Source organism: Odontomachus brunneus, unplaced genomic scaffold (genome assembly GCF_010583005.1).
Source record: "Odontomachus brunneus isolate Ranch 3 - 2012 unplaced genomic scaffold, Obru_v1 Obru_scaffold_006, whole genome shotgun sequence".
NCBI classification, from domain to species: domain Eukaryota; kingdom Metazoa; phylum Arthropoda; class Insecta; order Hymenoptera; family Formicidae; genus Odontomachus; species Odontomachus brunneus.
This window is the reverse complement of record NW_022639456.1, coordinates 262681-285734: the sequence shown is the minus strand read 5'-3', so window position 1 is coordinate 285734 and position 23054 is coordinate 262681. Positions and strand designations below refer to the sequence as shown.

Below are 23054 nucleotides of genomic sequence, written 5' to 3'. Positions count from 1 at the left end.
AGCGTGAATCACTCAAACCACACGTTCCGTCGTCGACTTTGCCTATTTCGATATGCCGCAGGCCGTGGAATAAAATGATCGCAGCGCCGGGTCTATATAGATGCACTTACGTAAACGCGCGCGTGCGTCTGTCCGACACACGCGTTGCGTGTGTTGCACCTGCGTAGTCGTATCGGTACATACGCAATAGCGAATAAGTCGAGGTAAGGTACGCCCGATCGATCTGCGCAGATAAATCCCGAGGATCTTGTCGAGAACGATAGAGTCATTTCAATTGAGTTGTTGGATTTCAGAAAGATTGCAAGACAAGAAAATCGGTTTGGTGAATCGCTCTTCTTTCTCTTCGAGAAAGTCCGATTTTATTTAATGAGTCTGAGAGACACATTTGTGAATTCGCAAGAAATAGAAATTGGATGAGATGAGATGTTTAAGAGGTGGCACGTTCACCAGCTTCCAGTTGTTCGTTCTCAGCTAGATCGGTGACTTCCCGACAGCTGTCGAGACGTTCGACTGCGTGCACCAGACGTTTCTTCAGCTTCGCAAATTCCTTGACAGACGTCATTTTGCTCAATGCCGTGGGTTTTGTCGCTTCCAGGTGGCCGGATTTTCGTGACGTAGACCGAAGCAAGGTGCACAGGCCGGCATCGGCGATTTCCTCCCAGTCCTAGAAAAGGGAAATCGATCAGTCGACCTAGGTCGATCGTAATAACAATCAGTCCGCGAGATGATCAGAAATCGATAGATTCGTGATAGACGCGTTGATAGTAGATAAATGAAACGTAGGAAAACACGAAGAAAGAGCGAATAATTGCATTTTGAAACGTTCTTTCCGAGGAAAGTTTGACGGAAAGTCGACGTTACGCGTGGATTTTCAGTGAAATTTTCCTCAAAAAAGATGTTCTGTCGAATACAAGAAGTATGGAACAAGTTCTCGCTAATTGAAAGAAAAAGATGGTTGACTTGACTAAAATTATAATTGTCTTTGGCTGTTCTAACAAGAGGATGGTGGTAGCGGTAAGGTTATTATCACTGACATTGTAGCAGTCTTTTTCTTCTCGGTACGCGCGGATAATCGAATTGTCTGTCCCGAGCGGAGAGAGAGAGAGACTGTGTGCGTAGCATCGCGTCGTTTCGCGATGGTACTTACGAGCTCGTCGCGCAGCTGCGGCTCGAATCCGATCGCCGCTTCGAGCATCGCGTACTTATCGTCGTTTACATTGAGGCGCAGCAGCAGGAGCAGTAACCTCACGGCGCACTGCAGGCCGTGGCCGGTGCGTTCGCGTTCCTGCAACAGCCGCCCAATTATCACACACGGCAGTGTTACGTCACCGCGACGGACCGCGGCGCCGGTTTCTGGGGACATGTCGATCAAACGACCGGTATCATTCCGTGGACCATCGAGTCCGGATAGCGCGGACAAGTCGCGTCTATTAACCGTATTTTACGTTTGCTTCTTTTACCGCCGACCTTGCGCCATTGCGATTATATATACCGATATACCGATTTCATCGATAGCTGGCTGAATCACTCGTGTGAGTAATCTCTCTGAGAGAGGTTCGCGAACGAAACTATACGAAAACTAGAAAAACCCGCTCGCTGACTCACTCCCATTCACTTTGACATACAATTTCCCGATCGCTCCCGCACGCACCTACTTTCTTCGGTACGCCGCACTCTCTGAGAGAAAAAGTTTTGCTAATTTAACATCGAATATCTGCATCGAACGATATGTGTGACAGCAAATGCAGTGGCAATAAATGATTTGTTATTTTCGTCCTAAGCAGCACTTTTGTAACACACACACACACACACACACACACACACACACACACACACACACAGAGGCACCGAGCCTGAATTAAACGAGAGCCAGATCTCCGGCAATGTATGTTTGTTAAAATAATGAGAAATGTGATTTGCAGCGGTAACATCTGTATCCCTAACGATCACCAAAACGGCAAACGTGCTTTTGTTCCGCGGGATTTGTCTCGATGCAATTGTCACTTCAATACAGTTGATACTTCGATGGCGCAATTTTGCAAAATTTCGATTGATTGCTTCCCCTTTGCCAATCTCTTCTTTTGTTCATGCGCGATGCCGGGCCGCGAGGACGGCGTTGCCAACGATCCGTTGTCTTTCCCCTCATTATCTATCTGTGCGGCTCATGTATCGCGAATCGGCACTCGCATCGAATTCCCTTCCCTGGTGCGCCATAAATCTCGCAAATAATAAGCCACTCGAGCGCGACGACGAGGGCGGATCGGGTAACGATCGCATGCAACGTTGATACGTTTCGCGAAACAGCCGCGATTGCCATCTCCGCTTCCAGATCGGCGTGCGATAAAGCGTGGCGTACCGTATCGGCCGCGATCGCGAGAGTGCCTCTCGCGTGTTGTACGGTCGAGATTACGGCCTCTCGCTCGCTCTCTCGCCGCTGCCAGCATCGGCGAGGGCAACTGTAACGGGCAATTGCCGTATGCGACTTCGCGGGGCATTATCGGAGACAGAGAAATTCCAAGCGCGGGGCGTTCGCGCGATCTTTGTCCCGCGAAAGAATCGCAAAATTGTAAGAATGTTTGATCGTTTGGCCCATCGTGTTAGCAAAAGTTCCCACCTGAGGAGATTGAGATTGGGAAAGATGATTTCAATTGAGAGGATAGTACGCGTCGTTTTCGCTTCCGATATCGCGCCATTGGTAAAAATGCAAGTATCGCTTCGAGTCTTCTCAACATCTCTTTGCGACAATGCTTTGGGATCGCGTGCTTCGCCGTTCTTCGCCGTTTTGGTCGTTTGGGTTTTGATGGTTAAGGGCTAAGATCGATCTCGATGCGAGCAAGTTTGCCGTGCGGTGATGTGAAACTGGCCAGGGCGACGGGATGTCGGTCAATTACCGCTCGTGCGATCGCGAGATCGTCCAGAAGCGCGAAGATCGCGCGATAGGTCGACTCCAAGAGGAACGGGAGGCCGGTCGCGGCCAAAGACCGGGTGTTCCTCTCCCTCACGGCGCGCAGCAACTTCCTCTCGATGTTTCTCAACTGGGTCGACAGCAACCCGATCTCGCTCTGTGCTCCCGAACAAAAAAAATGCACGTTAAGGTGGAGAGATGAAGTCCGCGGGTAATTAACACGTTTGCTACCAGCGTTACACATGTGTACGACAACATTTTCCCGGTTGTATACCCACAACCGTATGAACGAACCAAGTCTGTTTTGCACAATTGTGGAGAGATATTTCTAAATTAATTGTGGTAGCGATGCGTTAATCGATGGCGACGACGATAACGACGTCGTAGTTGTGGTTGTGAGAACAACTGATCCTAAGGCTTCTAATCTCTTGATTGTCGCGAGACTCTTGATTGATGACGTCAGACACGAGAAAACGTAAAGTTCTCGCGGAATACGTCCAAGTTAACGGTTGTGTCCATAATATGCTTGTGATCGGTCGAGCGCAGTTGTAAAATATTCCGAGAACTTACCTTCTACTCTAAGAAACAATCGTGAAATTAACGCGATAAAATCATGAAGAAAGTTTCCTTACTTCTGACGTCATTAATCAAGATCACCGTGGTGAGGACACGGGAGTCTTAGGTCTATCGCGTGAGTGTTTGCTCTTGAGAGAGAAAATTTTCGAAACTCTTGGCTATTATTATTTTTTTCGAGACATGAGATACGATGAGACGATTACCGCGATTCTGTCGGCTTCCTGGCGACTGCGAAAGTGCGCCTCCATTTGCGATTGAACCAACTGTACGTGATTATGCGCGATAGTGGTCGTAAAGTTCCCTGTGGCCTTGTCTTTGAGCCTATTCAGCAGCTGCTGAACCACCAAGGCCATCGCGAGCCCGTCGTTCGACTGCACTCGGTACCGATTGCTAGTAGCGCCGGAAACGATTGTCACCACGCTGCCGGTTTGCACGTGTTGCAAGCCGAGCACGTTCCAATTTTGCCGTTGTATCTCCCCTGTAAGCTCTGTCAAGAAACAACGATTGTACATAAACAATTTTTCGCAAATCCCGAAGAAAAAAAGATTTCAAATTTCCGCAAAGTCCCGCGGTACTTGACGTTGCATATTAAAAATTACGGAAAGCATATATTCACTGTATTTCGAAAGAAATTAATTTCTGTCAAGAAAAGAAACGGCGAGGTTGTACGCAACTTGTAGGACGTCTCTCGCGTTTAACGTAGAATTCGAAAGGCGCGTTGATATTTTTATGATTGATATTTTTGGATCCTCGGGCGGTCGGGGCTCGCGGGAGGGAAGAGGGATTCACTTAACGAGAGTTTTACCGGCTCTAAATTACGAATCCACCAGGTGTGTGCGAGGCTTAAAGTCGAAAGGCCGATAAAAGGAAGGAAAAGGCCTTCGTGATTGGAGAGGTCCGGGTGAGTCCCGGGGCCCCGGTGTCTGATTATCGTATTAGGTGGGCCGGGAGAGGGCCGCGTTTAAATCCCGAACGAGAGAGAAAGAGAGAGAGAGAGAGAGAGAGAGAGAGAGCGACTGGATTCCTTAATATCGCCGTTCGCAAACGAGACATCCTAATTCTATCCACAATTTCCTGGGCCGTAATTTCCTACGGGGAACAGCGGGCGGAATATGAAGCGGCCAGAGTAAAAAAGACTTTTTAGGGAATCCTTTACGACGGCGGACGGTGGGTTCACAGGGCGGGATCGCAAAGTCGCATAGCGAGGACAAGAATCAATCCTTCGCGACATTTCTACGGCAACTCGAATTTCGTCAATCGAATTTCGTTTTCAGGCTATCTGTTGAACTTGTATCCGGTCGAGCGTGACAATCCATCGATACTTTTCACGAACCGCGCGATCGCAATCGTACTTTACGAATAAAACAAGTTCTCTTTTTTATTTCAATACGATGATTATACGCGCGCGTGTGTATGTGTCACAATCTATTACTTTTTATATACCAAAGTGAAACGAGCTTAGAGCTAAAAGTGGCCTCTGCTTGTATCGAGATTTTACCGCGACTGGCGCGGAGAGAAAACGACTCGTCGAAGAAAGATTCGATATCTTTATCGCGCGTTGCAGCCCTGATCGCGCGGGGGGCAGAGGGAGGAGGTGGGGTATTATAAACGACGGTGCCGATGGATTTACCGGGAAACAGCTGGCTAAAAGAGACGAGGGGCTCGCTGCACTTGATGGTTGCCGTGAAGGTGGACGTGTTCTCGGGTGGGCAGGCCCTCAGCATCATCTTCAGGGGCAGTTGGGCCGTTTTCTGAAGTACGCGCAGGCTCCCACGATCCGTCTCGTAGCTCGCCGTGATTCTCACGTCCGACGACATCGACGGCAGGTCCGCGTTCGCGTGGATCGTCGTGTGCAGCATTTGCCGGTTACCTTTGCATTCGCGCGGTTAATTGAACGCGCATCGACCGCAACTGTTTTCTACAGTCTGTTAAATACAGTCGGCCGATTAAGTGTAGCAACACTTAAGCCCGTATTGATAGTTATTGTTTGAAATTTTTCTCAAATCCCAAATATTCAGATTTCAATTCGGAGTTAGATGAGAGTTTTTCAATTGAATTGCGCGACCACAGCTACAAATGTCACATATATATTATAATTGAATTGAATAGCTTGGATCTAATAAAAATTCGAGATCTCGAATTCGAGATCTCGAATGAGACAAGTTGACAACAGGTGACTACTGTTAATACAGGCCTTAATCAACCAATTGTATCGTCAGAAAAGGCTAGATATCTCATCAGTTATCGCATGATAATTTCGCCCTTTATCGTTTTGGAAAGAGAAGCGATATCTCCGATTAGCACGATTCAGATGGGCGACGATTTTAATAATAATCGATTACGTTTGCTTACAAAGATTGGGAATAATGTAGCAATCCTTCTCGACGACGAACGGTCTCGAGACTTCGATGCACACTTGAACGTCGCGAAGTGTCGTATACGACGATAATTCTATGCCGATCCTGCACACGAAGTTACGACCCTCCGTCGACTCGTCCTTAGCGTCGTTTTGTTTCGGATATGGCTCCAAGTCCGGCGATACTGTCACGGACACGATCAGCTCGGCGTCCAAGTTGATGTCGCTCAGCTGATTGCCTTGCGTAATTCCGATTACAAGATGATTAACGTTCGAGTACAAATTTTATTTATCGTTAATGAAAGTTGGTGCAGTGGTTTGCGGTGCCGTGCGCGGTTTTTCTCGGGAGAGGAGTTTAATTATAGATCGTTCCACATACATGTGTGTATGTGTATCACGCTAATGACTGCTACGGGTGCTGCGTATTAATTCGCGGTTTATTTATTCATACCGGAAGCCTTGCTTCTCTTCGCCAACTTGCGGAGCTCCATGAGCTCATCTTCAGCGGCCACGTAATCGTAACCGCGTCGATGAAGAGGAGGCGCGATAAATAACGACGGCTCGGAGCCCAAGTAGCAGGCTTCCAGTTGGCCCTCCTCGGACAGTACGACTATCACGCCGTTTAAGTGCTGAAAAAGTGATCAAAGTTATAAATAAACGCTAGATAAAACAGTCGCGCCAAAAGGAAAAATCAAACCCAGAATCATTCGAGAGAAGAAAAGAATCGTGTGAGAGACTAGAAAAATAGCCTGTATATCATAGTTATCATCTCGCGCGGATATGCAAGAGCGATCCACGAGGACTGAATTAACGACACGCTTGCAAGAACGATTCAACAGTAAATGAGAAAAGGAGAAGAGACAAAATATGACCGTTTATTTAAAGATCAAAACAACAAGAAAGTTCAGAGTTAGATAGTCATTGTTATTAGTGTTCAGGCATATTGGTACTTTTACCTTGCAGCTAAAAAAAACATTTCTTTTTTTAACGCCCGGCTGAAAATTTGCCGCGTCCATTTTCACGGATATATCTTGAACTCGCGTTTGTATCGGAGAACGCTGTTTCTCACGTATCTTTCTACTCCTGCTCAGTACCCTCGGGATAAGATAAAAAATAATCGTGTCAGTTGCTATTTTTACAGTCTAGCGTCCGGCCCGATTTAGGCGGTTTCTCTAAGCTTTCCCCCCGCTTACCACCGTGGCGTGTATATTACAGGGAATAACGAGTTTCGCGCTGCCGCAGCGATAGCTCGCTGATTAACGGAGCGGAGTTCTCGGTATTAAGCTAATTAGCCAGCAGTTTGCGCGTTCGCGTTCTGTGTCCTCCGGAAAGACAACAATGGCAACCTTGCTAGCCGCGCGCGCTGTGGCAGGGCGATAAGATAAAACCAGGGTGATAATTGCCGGCTCCTCGTCCTTCCCTGCACTCTTGCGGTTTTTTCCTTTCCCGGTAGGTCGGGATCGTACGCCTTTCATTGGCGATGCCGATGCTCGAGCCTTGAGCACTCCTCGGAACGATCGTCATCGTCGCGTGTGTTCCTCTCACCTTCGTCTTTATCTTTCCCTTTTCTCTTCTTTTTTCCCTTCTTCTTCGATTCCCCTCTATCTCATCCCGCTGTCTCGCGATTTTCAATGTACCCAAACGACCGTACGATCCATGGAGATGACTCGGCGTCCCACTCTTAAACGATTCGTCCAATTATTACTTTACGTCGCGTTGCGCTAAGGACGACACCCTGATTTCACGACCGAAGGATCTTTATTGAGCCTTCTTACTTCGTTTCTTTCCAATTTCACTCAGAATCTACTCCAGAACAATAATCGAATATTGTGTTTATCTAGTTATAGCGGGAGTTGGGGAAACACACGCATTGATTCTCTAACAAAATTAGCTAATTAAAATTCTCTAATTGTCATATATCAGACCCAGTAGTATTTGGCATTTCAGACGTTGGATTCGAGAGCTGTTATCCAATAAGTTCACTGCCAAGAGATTTGGGTGTCTCCTCAAATGCGTTCAATATTTAATACTTGAACATTTAATTTTTTAGACGTTCAATTGTTTTGACGTTCAGATCAGTGGTGTAATGTTTCGTTAGATACCTAAGAGCCTAGGAGCATTGTTAATAGTTCTCAATACTTTAGATCGAAAGTAAGCTACGCCACTTTAATCATTGGTATCGTTATGTTTATATTACATCGATACCTCGCGATCAAAGTCAGAAGGGATTTTGCCCTTCTCGAGACGAATTTTGATCCTACTTTCGACCACAATATTTTATTTAATGTTTATTTTAATATTTTGAAGTTTATACTAACCTCTTTTAATTCTATTTAATCTACTGGCTTTGCCGAGAAGAAGGTTCTTTGTCTACAAACTTTTGTGCCATCGCCAGAGTACTGAGTAAGATTTCAGTTTTCATGTGTATTACGCATATTCTTCAGAATATACAGATTTTAAAAAATTCAGGTCCAATACACAAATCAGGACTAAAATTTTGATTCGAGTTCGACGAAATTTAAAGTTTGGCGGCTACATCGGGGTGGCTTCTGTTCGCAAAACTCGCAATAGATCCGAGCCTGACGTTTTGTTGTCGGGGAAGCAGCGGCTGGTGGTGTCGATAGAGCCGACACGGAAGAGGAACACCGATACGACGGAGGCCCCGCTCGTTTCTTTGTCAAATGTCATCGGCTCTGATTGCAGACTATCGTAAATATAGATAGACTCTACCGAGGTCTTTTTCTCTTCCTCCCCATCCTCCGCTCAGTCCTTCTCTCGCCTCTCTTCTAGAAGAATTTCTTTCGTATTTTTCTTCTTTTTCCTCGCCGCTATCGTTATTCTCTGACCGACCTTCTTTTTTTCTCGGCCCTACTTTCCCCGTCGCATCAATGCTCAGCTAAAGATTAATGGTTTCCTCGGCAGAGATACATCTCGACTATCGTTAGATCGCCACCTATATAGTCATCGGGTGCCCTTGTGAGGGGCAAGTTTATAGAGTAATTCGGGAAGCGTGATTTAGCTCGGGTTATCAATGTAAACTATGGACTTTAACTTCGTGGCCGATATTTTTTAAGAGGTATGCCGGTTTTGCGTCCGCCGCAAAAAGCTCGATAACGAAACACTATACTAGCCTTTTATATGTTTGATTTTCATATCGGAGGAATGAACTGTGGTCGGAAAAGACGCGCGTGCACGACGCGTGAAACTTTAATCATATTTTTCTCATTCATTCTCTGATGACGCGTTGCAACGACTTTCCGCAAAGTGACATCGTGAAATGCGTCGGCTCGTGAATACACGCTGCGAAATTATGCAATCGGTTACCTGAAAATGCGCTCGAGTTACGGCGACCGGAGCGAGAGGTAGCTGAGCCGACCACTTGAGAGTCGTACCCTCGTAAATCATCAGGGTGTTTGTGTCAGCGATTACGAGCACCATCAGCTTGCCATCCGGTTCTATAAGCATCGCCGCTCAATTAGCACGCTTATTTCCTACCAGTTAAAAGTAATTAGGCGTGTCGCATCGTGCGCCGGCTCGATCGTCTACGAGCGAGATTCTCTGCCGGTTCGCCTCACTTTTATTTTTTCTCGTCGCGCGTGTGCGAGGAGAGAGAGAGAGAGAGAGAGAGAGAGAGAGAGAGAGAGAGAGAGAGAGAGAGAGAGAAAGGGCAGGGAAGGGCAGGGAAGGGTAGTGAAGAAGATAACGGTAATAATATCGGTAACGAGGTGATTTCACAATCGTTTTATCTCCCCCTCTCCTTCTCTTTTCCTCGAATTTTGAATACTATCATCAATAATACCTATCACATAAGCTTGAAAGCAGAGGGCCTTGTACTCAAGCCTTTTCGCGTACTTGAGGGAGACGCAATTGTCCTTGAGACAGTAGAGATTCTTTTCGCCGAGCACGACGATCCCGACCTCGAAGCTGCTCAGTGTGACGGCGTCGATGTCAAGAACAGCCTCCCCGATATTGTAACTCCAGTCCGGCTCCAGATGCTTCGGACCCTCTGCGCGATCCTTGTTGCTGCCGAATTCCGCCATGCTTTTGTATCTGTGAAGAAATACACGTTTGTGTGACGATATTACTTCGCTAACCGAGCATCACTGTGCTCCTTTTCGACTCGTAAGAATACGATGCACACCCTTCTTTTCTGTCCACCACCCTCCCCCTGCCCGACTGACCTTCAGATATCTGAATGGTGAGTAATTTCGCTCTCCTCTTAATACTACTGTCGCGCATTCAGAAAGAACGAACTGTCTCTCTCCGTTCGTCCTGCCGACTCGCAAACTCGAGAGACGAGGCCGCAACCCGATACATCGCGGCCGCGTTATCTGTTACACCGGCAGGTGTTCATTGACGAGAGTTACTCGGAAGCGGGACTCGATAGAAAACCTGCCTGTAGCACCCAAGGACCCACGAGGAGCTCGGCGTCACGAAGACGTCGTTCCGCGAAACGTAGACTATCGGCTCTGGCAGCAGTCGATTCCCGAGAACCAGGCTGAAGGCGGGGGTCTCCTGCTCGTAGAAGAAGAGTGCGCCATCGAGGCACTGGACGCAGAGAAAGTCCCGACCCCGCACGCCGCCAAACGGGCCTGTCGTCAAAGATGTCGGAAATCGCGACAGCGGATGCTCGTATGCGACTTCCAAGTCGCAGCGGTCCCCTGCAAGGATGTGACATTCGAGTATCGGTGTGTCATTTTGTGTGTGATCAATCTTGAACTCAGCTCAGCTCGGAACAGCCTTGCTCGGCCCGTTTCTCTCGTCGCAACGCGACGTACGAAAAAATGCTGGCTTTTTTATTTTTTTTTTTTTTGCTTTCATTTCTCTCTTTGAATTTGGCAGCCGAAACGGAATTGTGCAATTGTTGGAAGTAAACTCGAGAAGGTCTACAAAAGGTCTACTGCGGAATCGTCCGAGTACCCTACTCTTCGCGATTTAATCCGTTAGAGGGAATGAAAAAATAATCGTACTTTCTTTTTTTGGAGAATATTTAGCACTTGTAATCGTGGCCTTGTAGGCTTAGGCGATAAAGCGCTTCTGATGCCATTTATCGAAACGGAATTTCGCGTCGACTGTTCGAGCGCGCGAAACGGCGCGATAGCGTTGCTTGTCGCCACTTCCGTCAAAAATCCTCGGCAAATTGTTATGCAAACGGTGCATTTAGTAGTGGGAGTGAGAAGTTTTGCAAGTCGCGACGCAAAAAAGCCAAGTACACGATGTACCACAAGTGTAGCATTGCACCGTCAGTATCGTTTATGAATATTTCGATCAATTCGCACGATTTTTTAATAATTTTCCTTAACAAACATCTGTCTTGAAGAAAAAAATACGAAAAATTGTACACTTTAATTCGACATTTCGTATACTCTTCTCTGCGTTATTGTGGTTTTGTTCAATCGATTGGAACATTGGTTTTTCGCTCGGCCAGGCACATCTCTCGGATTTCCTCGATTGCTGAAACGGAATTGCGTTATCGAGACTTTGCTCCACGTTTATCGGACAGGCGATTACTTGGACATTAAATCAGGCCGATTATATAGCGTCCGTGCATGCGTATACGTTGCGGTTAATTGAAGAAATAAATATGCGAGATTGATGTGCGACGCTCGGGCGGCGTTAGAAAAGCGGCGAGACGGCGAACAATCGCGATTCCTGTCCGTATATAGGTCAGGCCGCAATTCATCGTGTCCGGACGAGAGCGGATCAGTGTTTTGCGGGCTACGTACACTACAACGCGGCGTTATGACGGTCTATGAGGAAAAAAGGTGAAAACGGGGTGGTAAAGTCGCGTTTGCGATTCCTATGGAAAGAAAATACGAGAAGAGAAGTAAAGGCATCGAAAGCATAGGACAAAATTTTGCAACTCCTAATTGTAATTTTTATTGAACTAATATTGCATGATTACTCGAGTATTGTGAACGAGAAAGAGAGAGAGAGAGAGAGAGAGAGAGAGAGAGAGAGAGAATCTCTGAAAAATGCAAGATGTGGAAATCGGTGGCAGCTGTTCACGATATCGACTTTGGCCGCAGTCAGTCGCAGGGCTGTTCGCAAAGCGGTTAATCGCGTTCGCATCTTCACATCTCCGCTCGCAGAGTCGCGCTCGAAGCGTAGATAAAACGGCATTGACGATTCGTTACGTAACGCGCTCGGTTGTTGTTGTTGCTACTGCTGCTGCTGCTGCTCCGTGCCTAAAATATCGGCCAGATTTAAGGAGATACTAGCTCGAGGCGACCCTCTATCCCGGATCGTGGCGCGCGATGGAACGGCCTGTGTGTGTAATACAGAAAAACAATCGACCAGGTCATTTAAAACACGACGGAAATTGTGGCACTCGTCGATTGAAAATTAGCCCCTATCGTTTCACAGCAGAAACTTAATCTTCCCGAGCAGCCTTTCCCGCCGCGCTCCCAAGGCGCATTCGAAGAGCATACAAAAGCGAGTATCGCGTTCTCGCTCGTATTAGACTCGAGAGATACGTTAGACATTAGACACATACGTGTAACGTACAATTAGATATTTTCATGTAACACGTTTTATAGGCGAGGTTTATGTAAGCTTCTAATGGTCGCAGCACGCCGATCTATTTGTTTCCACGCGGCGGTTACGTAATCTTCTCGCATTATGCGTGGAGCCACGTAAATCGTTAGTACTTAATCGGTAATCGCGTTTCTCACGTGGCGTTCTAGGGTTAGATTCCTCGTTGATCTTTCGCATCACTCGGTGATGCCCGAGACGACATGGGAATGTCAAGACGAGGAAAACGTTGTCGCGAGCGCAATCGTGGAAAATTGGAAAAAAAGGTCCGCCGCGGCGTTTACGTAAATCACCACGATTGCGATGGTAGCGTCGGGACAGAGAGATCACACCAACGTCGTGTTTCGAGCTTTTGATCGACCGCGATTGCGATGGAGCGAGACAGCGCGACGCGTTGCGCTGCACTTTGATACGCGATATCAACGCGAGTGAGCCTGATCGAAATAAACAGACGCGAATATCGCCACGCAAATATCTCCCACGTTTGCTGTTGAACGACCGTCCGCAATTTTAATTCCAGTTTCTGTTACCCGTAGGCACAGCGCTTCAGGTAAATTCGCGCAAACAAGAGCGAATATGCTTCTGTGTCTCGTGCGAAATCGTATCGGGCCACCGTCGGACGATATCCCGCGAAAATCATTCTGTCGTGATAAGTTTATCACCGAAGGAAGAGGGAGAGAGAGAGAGAATGTGTATGTGTGTGTGTGTGTGTGTGTGTGTGTAGAGAGCAGAGCAGACTAGACAGCAGCGAGTCTCTATCTCACGCCGCGAAAATCTCGTTAACGGCACAGCTCGTTTTATTTACGCGACCAGGATCGGCGTGGAAGGTGGGTTCACGGGATCGCAGTCTTGGGCGAGAACGGAGCGATCCGGTTCCTCTTTCAAACAAGTTGTATTAAACTGATGATCGGTAATTGTAATTATACTGGCATCGACGGGACGAGAGAAAAATAATGATCGTGATGGTAGTGGTAGCAGCAGTTATAATAATGGTAATAACAGCAGATGATAGATAAACGATTATAGTTACATTGATGACGATGATAATGGCAATAAAAATACGAGGGAGTTTAGAAACGCAAAGTATATACGTAACAGAGTAATATACGTAATGTCTATTCGTGTCTTGTGTTCGTCAAGCCAAGGTTCCAAAAATCCAATTAGCGGCTTGAAATCCTAATTAGCGGATTATTCTCGATGAAGCGGAGGCACCGCGAAAATTCCAACCGGCTTTGCGCGCAGTTCTCACGACCGCTCGATCTTGTTTTATTCGTCGAGCGTCTCGAGGATTCTTTCTCTCTCTCTCGCGCGCCACGCGATTAATGCCACTGTGTGATGACACTAAAATTAATATCCCGACAACATGCGGCGCGCATTGTAGTCCAATTAAAAGAACAGAAGAACCGCTGAGATTTTATGAAATATTTCAATTTCGTCGTCGTGTTTTCTGTTTTTCGTCGAGTGTCATTTGCGTGTTTTCGTGCGACACGATATTCCCGCTTGAAATGCGTACGTTTCTATTATTGACAGGACTCGCAAAAATGGTGAAATTCGTGAAATCGATCGAAAGAAAAGGACGAAAGTGTTGTTCAAGGACGTAGTTTATATTTTAATTAATTTTGTAACGTTTGACAGCGTGTGGTACAAACCGTGATCGACGGATCCTTGGCTCAAAATGATACTGTAAACGACAAGCTTGGCGGGTGTCAGTATCGCGAGTCGAGTGTCCTGCGAGCCTCTGAAACAGATCGGTGCAATCTGTGTGTGCCAATGAAAATACAACGAACAGGTGTTGCATGGTACGATATTTAGTCGCGGAGGCGAAGATATCGGGTTATACTTAGACGGAAAAAATTTCGCGGCCTAATTTCACGGACTAATTTCGCGACTTGTCCAAATTTCTTCACTTTGATTGGTTCTCGATGCTTGAGAGCAATGCGTCGAGAAGCTTCAACGAAATACGCAGTCTCGCTTACGAGACGAATTTTCCTGTCTTCATATCAACGAGACACTCGCTGATCCGTGTCTCGATGATGAGGTCCGAAGATTTGTAGCCGCTCGGCTCCTTGCTCTCGTCCAGCCATTGCGACGACGGGCAATATATTCTCAGGTAGCCGCTGTGGCTGCCGATCACGATGACGTCCTTTTTGTCAGGGCCGAACAACGGCGCGATCAGCAAGCTACGTCTGTCGAAGGACTCGTTCACTCCCGCTCTGGTACGCCACCACTCTTTCGTCTTAAATAGCGACATTTCGCACACGGGATTCTCACAAATTGATGGCTCGCGTATTCGTCCGCATCGACGTTCAACGGACTCGACGGTATCGTCGGCGGCGGTTCGCTCAGACAATGAACAGGTTGCTATGACGCCGCGCCGTCACAACACAGCCGTCCGTTGGAAGACAGCGGTGGTAGAGCTACCGCGAATTACAATTTCTTAACTAATAATGCATAACGAAATCGTGGCGCGCTCGTCGTACCGCCGCCGCATTATCGCATCAAAGAGGCGTCGAGAAAAGTTTGTTCGACTGCTGCGCGTCTCTATATATTGCGTGTTGTATTATCGCGCTGCGATATATATCAAAAGGTCAAAGCCTCGAAAACGCGTGATTTTAGTTTCTGTTCTGTAAGCTTATCGTCTCTTTTAGTCATATATCACTACAAAAGACTTTGGAGAAGAAGATTGCTCAAAGCATCGATTTTATGAGTTTTATCCTTTTGTTTCCCTGACTAGAAATAGATCTATTTTTTTATACATTAATATATGCCGTATCATTGACATTTCAACTTCTGTTGCACAATGCGCGACAATTTTCTTTTTCTTTCTAATTTAATATCGGAATGAACACTAAATTTGCGCTTACTTGCTTGAGCTACTTTGACAGCCTCGCGGCAAATGTTTTCACAACTTCGTCAGCAGATGGCAATACACTGATTTCACAACGGCCGGAATAACAGATTCCTACACGCTGTTCGGTACGGAAAATAATCAAGAATTATTTGGAACGAAAGTATTAGGAATTACAATCGTAAAGTTACTAAATAAAGAAACTTTAACAGGATAATGCATAACGCGCGATTAATTTCAGATATTGAGAGGAATGAGAAATAACTAATTAAATCATACAATGATTTTTATTTGAAACGAGATTACATGTGTAATTTTTATTAATCATATCACATAAGATATCACAATTTTCATTGCTCACTTTGGAAAGGATATCGACTTTCCTGCGAATAAATAGATTTTTGTGCATATATTTTCCCTCTTCCTCTATACTAATCACACTATATTGTATTCACTGAACTAATATTGACTATTGACTTTCGCCGAAATTGCGAATCCGTGAGTGGCAAACTCGTGATTCTTTCGTTTCCTTTGGTTATCGTGTGGCAGTAAATTCAGGAAATCTGACATTTTCTGAATCACTTTGTACACTCGCGTGGCAGCCTATTCAGTAATACGATATACGATAGGTGGATCCGTTTTCTCCTCCGTAGGGATCGTTTCTTTCACCGTATCCTTGCCTGCACCGTATCTTTGCCTGCAAATAAGAGGGATCGTGGAATGATAGCGCGGGCAAAGATAATTCTCTCATTCTTTTAAATCTTACTTCCTATGCCACAACAGCTCGAGTGCAAACACGATTATGCTGAGAAGCAATCCGTAACCCATCGCGACTAGCGCGAAGTAGCATTCCGTGAAACCGATGGTGATGAAGCTGGTCTTGCTCGAGCACTTGGGCTTTTCCGTGTATAGACGATACTCGTCGCGTTGCTTGAGCCCGTATTCTCGCAGCTTCAAAGCCCTGAGGAAACAGTCGATACACGCACCATCAATTACCCCGACATTCTTGATTCGCGACGCGCAACTCGCAGACAAACTTGAGATGTAACCAACGCGTCGAGGCGTAAACTCACCCGTTTTTTATTATCTCCAAATAAGGGGATTGTTTTTGTATCACAAGAAGCGGCATTATCAAGTTGAGATAATCGATCTCGGTAATGCCGCACTTCTCCTCCTCGCGATACGTCTCTTGCATTAAATGATATATCGGGCCTCTTACACCGTGAAACGCAAAAGGTTCGGTCCTGATGCGACGCACTCCCTCTTCCAAATTCATCCATTCGTGCTTGCGGCCCTTCGGCTCGATTTTCTTCTGCATAATCGCCTTCCTCACGGGATCTTGAAAGGACTATGTTCCGACAGAAAAATAATTATATGTACTTCTTGCGATTATTCCGACGCATCAGCATGAGTGTGAAAACGGAAAAAAAAACAATTAATTCCCGCGGTTCTGATCTGCAACCGACCTTGAAGTAATGTCGATTGTACACGGTGTCTTGCACGCCCAGACTTAATGGGCTATGTAAGAGATCCTTGGGAGTCTTGATGGAATCTGTGGTGGATTGCAGGAGACCCACGATATTCGCCGTATAAGCCGCGTAAAGACTGAGAGAAGCTAACAGTAGCATGAGAATGGTGACTCGAGTTACGACTCGATACGGCTCGTACGAGTATCCTATAAACGTACAGATATCCTTTGAGCTTATCGCTGTGACAGTAAAGATACTTTATATTACGAAACTGTGTGAAATTGTACTTTGTATGAGTACAAGAATCTCGGCTTGATTTAAGTTGAAATTTTTATTTGACATTTCGTCGTGTATCGTTCTCCGAATTAGGTTCAATGAAATTACATTCATCAAATACGATCTCTGCCGATTAACTGGCGTACCTTGTTGCGCGAATGCGCCTAGAATAACGAGAAGACTATCGTCGATTGTCGGCTTGGAATTGTATTGGCCGTAGTAGCTCGCCGATTTTCTTGAAGAATCTCGATTATATTCCCATATCGTAGATAGATACAGCAAGCAAACGACCAACAGTATGAACACTGCGATCGCTATCCAGACGTTTCGCTCGAAGGGCAAGGCGAATATATTTTTCACGGTCGACAGCAAGGGTCGTCGGAATACGAAGCAAGTGCTGCGCAAGATTTTTTTACATATCGAGTCAGATGTTGATCGGTAATAATGAGAAACAGTGATACGACGCGACACGGTATTATTAGATAGTGGTAAATCGTATCCTACACTCGAATGTTTTATGCAAACTGCAAAATTACAGTGTGCGATATTTATCGCGGTGTTGCAGTTTGATTTGAAGGCGGTATGCTAATCAGCGTTGCTGCAAGTGTCGACGATGCCAGAGGTCAGAAAAATTTCCATGACAAACTTGGAATTACGTGTTAGCCTCGCGTGTTGTTAATTATGAAAAAAGATAATTAATCTCTTAGATTTATTTTTATTACGAGCGACACACTGTGGCGCAAATCAACAATTCCCGTCGTCTTTGCAGTAACTTTGGATCTGTTTGCATACGCAGTTACGCTTTATAGTTGCACCGTTTTCTACGTGGAGCTAGTACAATGTTTCTGTTTTATCGACATGCAGCTCTGCTTCATAGATCATTGATCGTTTATTGGCAACGCAAACGTACTTGAAGTTTGGCGCTCGTTCCTTCTTTTCCGCGCTTATTCTTTGAGAGTTGAGTCGGTACAAATTCCCCTTCTATTTTTGCTACCTTTGCTACCTTTGCTTGATAACTCGTGAAAACTAATATAGTTACCGATTATATACAACAATTGAATAGTTACATTTGTTTTTTTAATAAGTCCATTTCGAAGAATTTCATCTGTGCGATTGCGCATTTGTTACAATGTGCAACGAAAAGTTGAAGAGTATTAAAAAATAAAGTTATTTATGTATTAATGGGAACGAGCGAGAAATAGCATATGAAGGAGAAGAGAGGAAGGATAGGGGGACGGTAATCCGATATTTTCACTCATAAAAATGATATTCATATTTATTTGCGATACATGTGTGTGTGTGTGTGTGTGTGTGTGTGTGTGTGTGTGTGTGTGTGTGTGTGTGTGTATGATCTGCCTACGAAAATTATGTTATGTTATTTTGAAAATTTCCGGGGAGGAAGTTATGTAACAGCCGTGTGATTATCGTTGAGGAACGTGAAAGAATGGTAATTCCAACAACACGTTTAAGAGTAAGGACCAGGATAATAGATGTCGCGTGTAAATTTTCTTATTTCCATAATTCTTTGTTTTCCAACTATCTACACCTCTGCGATTGTCAATTCGCCGTCTTAAAAGATATAAATAAGTCTGTTCTTTATTAGACGGAGGGTGTGCCGTTATAACGACAAGAGGGCGCTACAAAGTCTGTATCATCAAGACACATCGATAAGAAATCTCACATACTTTGCACGTGATATCGTGTAGCATTGCACTTTGTACGACCAGCATACCGCCTTAATTCAACCTAACAACGGCTAGTTTAACACGTGTCTTATCGTATTTGTATTCGCAAATTCGAAGACGCAATTTTACCCGGTACGTGTGTACAATTGGATATATTCCGCCACGTTTAGGCGACTCGTCAGAAAGTACATGCTAGTGCCGATGTCGATCTCGCGTCGTTGCAGCATTCCCATCATCCCGCTCCAAGATCCGTTCTCGTCTAGATATCCCCAGGTATTTGTGATGTTGAAGCTCATCCTGTCGCGTAAAAATAAAAGAACATAATTTCAGCGTGTCTATTTTCCACGACTTTCGACATACATATAATTTTGACAGAGTAAGAGGAAAAGAAATCTTGCAATACAATTGTGTACTATATTTATATTGGGTGCCATACCTATATAATTTTCAAATAAAATCGCTTCTTGCCGATTCTGAAAAATTTGTTTCTGAAGAAATTAACAAGGATCTCTAGTGTTCGCGAGTTGCAAGTAACATTATTTCTCTTTTCCTCTCTTTTTTTATTTTTTTTTAATGCAACAATATTTTTATATGCGTTGAACGAGGAAATATTTGAAAAGTTACGCTTCTCTTCGTAATCGAGAGCTCGACACTGTTGAATCGTAAGCAATTGACTGCGTAATTTTCGTCAACGAATGTGCGGCGCATGCTTCTATTTAATTAGACGATCGACTCGACTCCATAATCCTAATTCTACCGTTGGTCAATCGAGCGCGATTTACGATCGTTTTCGATATTCGTGCACTATAATTGCTCCGATCGCTCATGACCTCATTAATTAACCTTGAGATTGAGTTACAGATTTATTACGTCGCTTTGAATATTCGCTCGCGTTCACGATTGAGAGATTCGCAACGCGATTGACAGGATCGACGCAATCGCCACGATCTCTTGTTGATTACTCACGTTGCGTTCATCCGATTAGCCAAGTGAAGTATCCAAATATAATTAATCCTTGTGATGGAATCTATGTGCTTGTTTTCGTAATCGGTTAGATGATTTATTGTGTCCGGATTCGTAAGCTGCAAGTGACAAAAAATCCTACGTCTTTTCACCTGCGCAAAATCCAGATTTCATTTGTTCGTATTATCATTGTTGTTTTGTTCACGATTGCGTGTGTCATTCGCAACGTTCGGAACTATCCGGCTTACATATAAATCTATCCAAAAAGTACACTCCGATTTCTCTCTAATTTGGCAAAAATGTAAAAATACAAAAAATATTTAAGTCATATTTTTTCATTTTGGCTCATTTTGAGTTTTACGTGCAGTTTATAGCTTTTTAATGTTTTCACTCCTATCATCAACAAGTACAACAAAAATGCATAGGAAGTAATTGAATACAAGATATAGTGAAATAATTTTAACAAAAGCGGCGTAACTGAGACAAACCATTCTAAATTTCTTTAGCCAAAATTCCAACCGAAATATTTCAAATCTGTACTAAATTAGTCAAAAATGATTTGAATCTCGGCCAAACCGAAAAATTATTTGTATAAATAATTTTTTTCAATTTTTTACATGTTTTGTTTAAATATTTTATTATTTATATAAATAAGTTTACACATTTGACTTTATATTCATAATCAGCAAAAACGCCTATATCTTGTATTTAATTTTATTTCTTATGAATTTTTGTTGTACTTATTGACGATAGGAGTGAGAATATTAAAAAGCTATAAAGTGCTCGTGAAATTCAAAGTGGGCAAAAATGAAAAAATATGACCTAAATGTTTTTTGTATTTCTACATTTATACCAAATTAGAAAGAAATCGGAATGTAACTTTTGGGTAGATTTATTTGTTAGCTGTTTCACTTTACATATTTTACTACGATGAAATAATGACAATATTAGAACAATAATATCAACCGATATGTCTCAAAATGTTTTGTTTATGGAAAGAACGCGTTATGATTCATCGCGAACGAATGCATGTCTGAGATACCACAATACTAGATTTTAGCTCCGTCTGTCCAAGATTCCGTCTGCGTGCCGAGGCTACGTCGTGGGTCCTCATCTGTAGTCCATTTTCGAGCGACCAATTGCCACGATTTTCTAATATCACGCCTCGCTGAGAACTCGGTCGATACACGGACGTCAGCTCGATAAAATTATCGTTGAGCCTTTGAGCGAGGACCACATCGCTGTCAGGATAGACGGCCAAATCCTCGAAGACGTCCGATACCAAAATACCGTACGTGGAAGTTAGATTAGTGTCGTCAATCCTTCGATCTTGTAGAAGCATCCACTTGGCCGGGGCAACGAACATCCTTTCCGAATGCGCCTGCGGCGTCACGATGACACAAACGCAATTAGCGATTGGATTAATTAGCGTCGAGGGAAAGGAGAACGACTCTCCTTACATATCGTTTAAATAGTCGTGACCAAGTGGATTTATGACATCACGTATAACAATGAATAGCGTGTGAAAACACTCGATACCTGTTGCAACATCTTGATGGCGTAGTCACAGTGCAGGTCCAGAGCATACAGGTTCCGATGTTCCAGATTGTTGTGAATCCTCCGGTCGAATTTCTCGAAGGAGTTGTGAATGCCGTGAGTCAGGCGATTGTTCGACATCTTCCTCGATAATTCGATCGTGTCATCTGAGGAAAAGAAACGAACAAAGTTGAACCTTTCTTTCTTCTATACAAATGTTATGCTATTAATAATACATGGTGTCACAACCAAAGATCACAACTCAAAATAGTATAAATAATTCCCACAATTGATTAAACTACTCTATAAAGAGCGATATTTCCCGACGATATAATTTGTCTGTATTTTGATGTACGATTTTTAAAGAAATGTCGCCTTTATAGTTTGCAATTTTGCTAGGTTGGCATAAATCACGGGTTTGAAAAATCTTGCCGTAATCGATACACAGGTACAGGGATATCCTCGAAGGCGGGAACAGGACAGGTGTTGCGTTAACGATAAATTCAAGTATAACATCGTCGACACGGCACGAAGACCGGGTCGAGTGATTTTCGCACGGCATCGCGAGGATGCACAGCACGAGAAGGAGCATTCTGAGCGCTTTTGTATCCGTCGAGCGACTGAGGCGGAGTCTCTACACCGGGATTGTCGATAGTATCGATTATACGTGCACGTACTATCATTCCTCTCTTTGCACAGTATGATGCATTACCGGGTTCCGCCCTTAATAGAGGCGTTCGCGAGTTTGCAGAGCGGCGCAAGGATGCAATAACGGCCAATCGAGCCAAATGAGCGTTATCGTCGCGCATAAATAATCCAAAGCTCGCGAAGAACGTTGCGTTGTGACGACGTCGCCTTGTCGACAGACTGTTCGTTCGCCTCATCGTCTTTGCGAACGAACACACCACCCAGTTGTTTTTTTTTTTTTTTTTCTAGAATTCCACGTCAGCTTTTCGTGTTCTCATGGTTATTCCTCTCGGTACCGCGATACTTTCCCGAATACGCCGCAGTTTCGGACGGTAATAATGATGCGAGGGATCTCGAGGACTTGAAACAAATTGGGTTCCTTTCGCGTGCGAAAGACCGCAGCTGTGAAATATTTGCGTACTCCGTCGTTTACACTTGCAGACAAATTCCACGTATGAATAGGATCTTTCGCATCGGGAGATTATGTGCTTTATCTTATTTGCAAATGTTTGCGCCGGTGACGTTTTTCTAATATGTACTATACAAGTAATTTTTGTATCATTCACATCGTAAACGCAAAGGCCAAGAAGCGTTGGATCTCCATAATGTCACGACAAATATTGCCTTATCCTTAATCATCTGTGCTACATACGTACAACGTACAATCGTAAAATCATAAAGATACTCGACGATGTTAACCGGCATAATTGACTTTGGGACTTCCGTGTCGATCTCATTTGCATCCGCCGCGTCATTATATACCGCCTTTGATCTTTTTTACGTTAATTAAGATTTTATGTCCTTTGGTATGTCGGACTTTATGAAACAATACTTTATGCAAGTAATCTTTGGATCAGTCTCAAAACCTCGGCTGGAAAAAGAGGATTTGATCGACGAAACCAATTAACAACCTTATAGATTAATTGGCCATAGTTATGCAAGAATAATACAGCCCACATGAAGTATTTTTCGAAAAAAATGAAGATGAAAATTTGATATATAATTTAAAAAACAGAGATAACACTGAGGTTCGTCGCAATTGTTCAAGAAGTCAAGCATAGTCAATTTTCTTCTCTTTAACGATATTCATTGACAAGCTTAACTCTGAAAATAAATGGACGCAATTAACAGAAAATGTGTGTATGTGTGTGTGTGTGTGTGTGTGTGTGTGTATGTGTGTGTGTGTGACGCAATTAGTAGAAAATAAAAACTATTTTTT

The 23054-nt window shown here is 44.3% G+C and overlaps 1 protein-coding gene across 1 annotated transcript; it reads right to left on the bottom strand.

Moving 5' to 3' along the window:
• Positions 1–314: 314 nt before the first annotated feature.
• On the bottom strand, positions 315–21783 carry LOC116853769 (protein PTHB1-like). The gene is made up of 22 exons (XM_032834965.1): positions 21581–21783; positions 21152–21315; positions 20655–20993; positions 19616–19731; positions 18779–18946; positions 17111–17361; positions 16686–16894; positions 16293–16567; positions 15986–16180; positions 14720–14732; positions 14348–14685; positions 14021–14109; positions 10234–10498; positions 9637–9887; positions 9162–9292; positions 6289–6466; positions 5834–6076; positions 5112–5351; positions 3685–3968; positions 2892–3062; positions 1148–1285; positions 315–664 (listed from the first exon to the last, which is right to left on the bottom strand). Exons 1-22 carry the CDS (start codon positions 21738–21740, stop codon positions 428–430), a joined length of 4455 nt encoding a protein of 1484 aa, XP_032690856.1. The 5' UTR covers positions 21741–21783; the 3' UTR covers positions 315–427.
• Positions 21784–23054: the final 1271 nt, after the last annotated feature.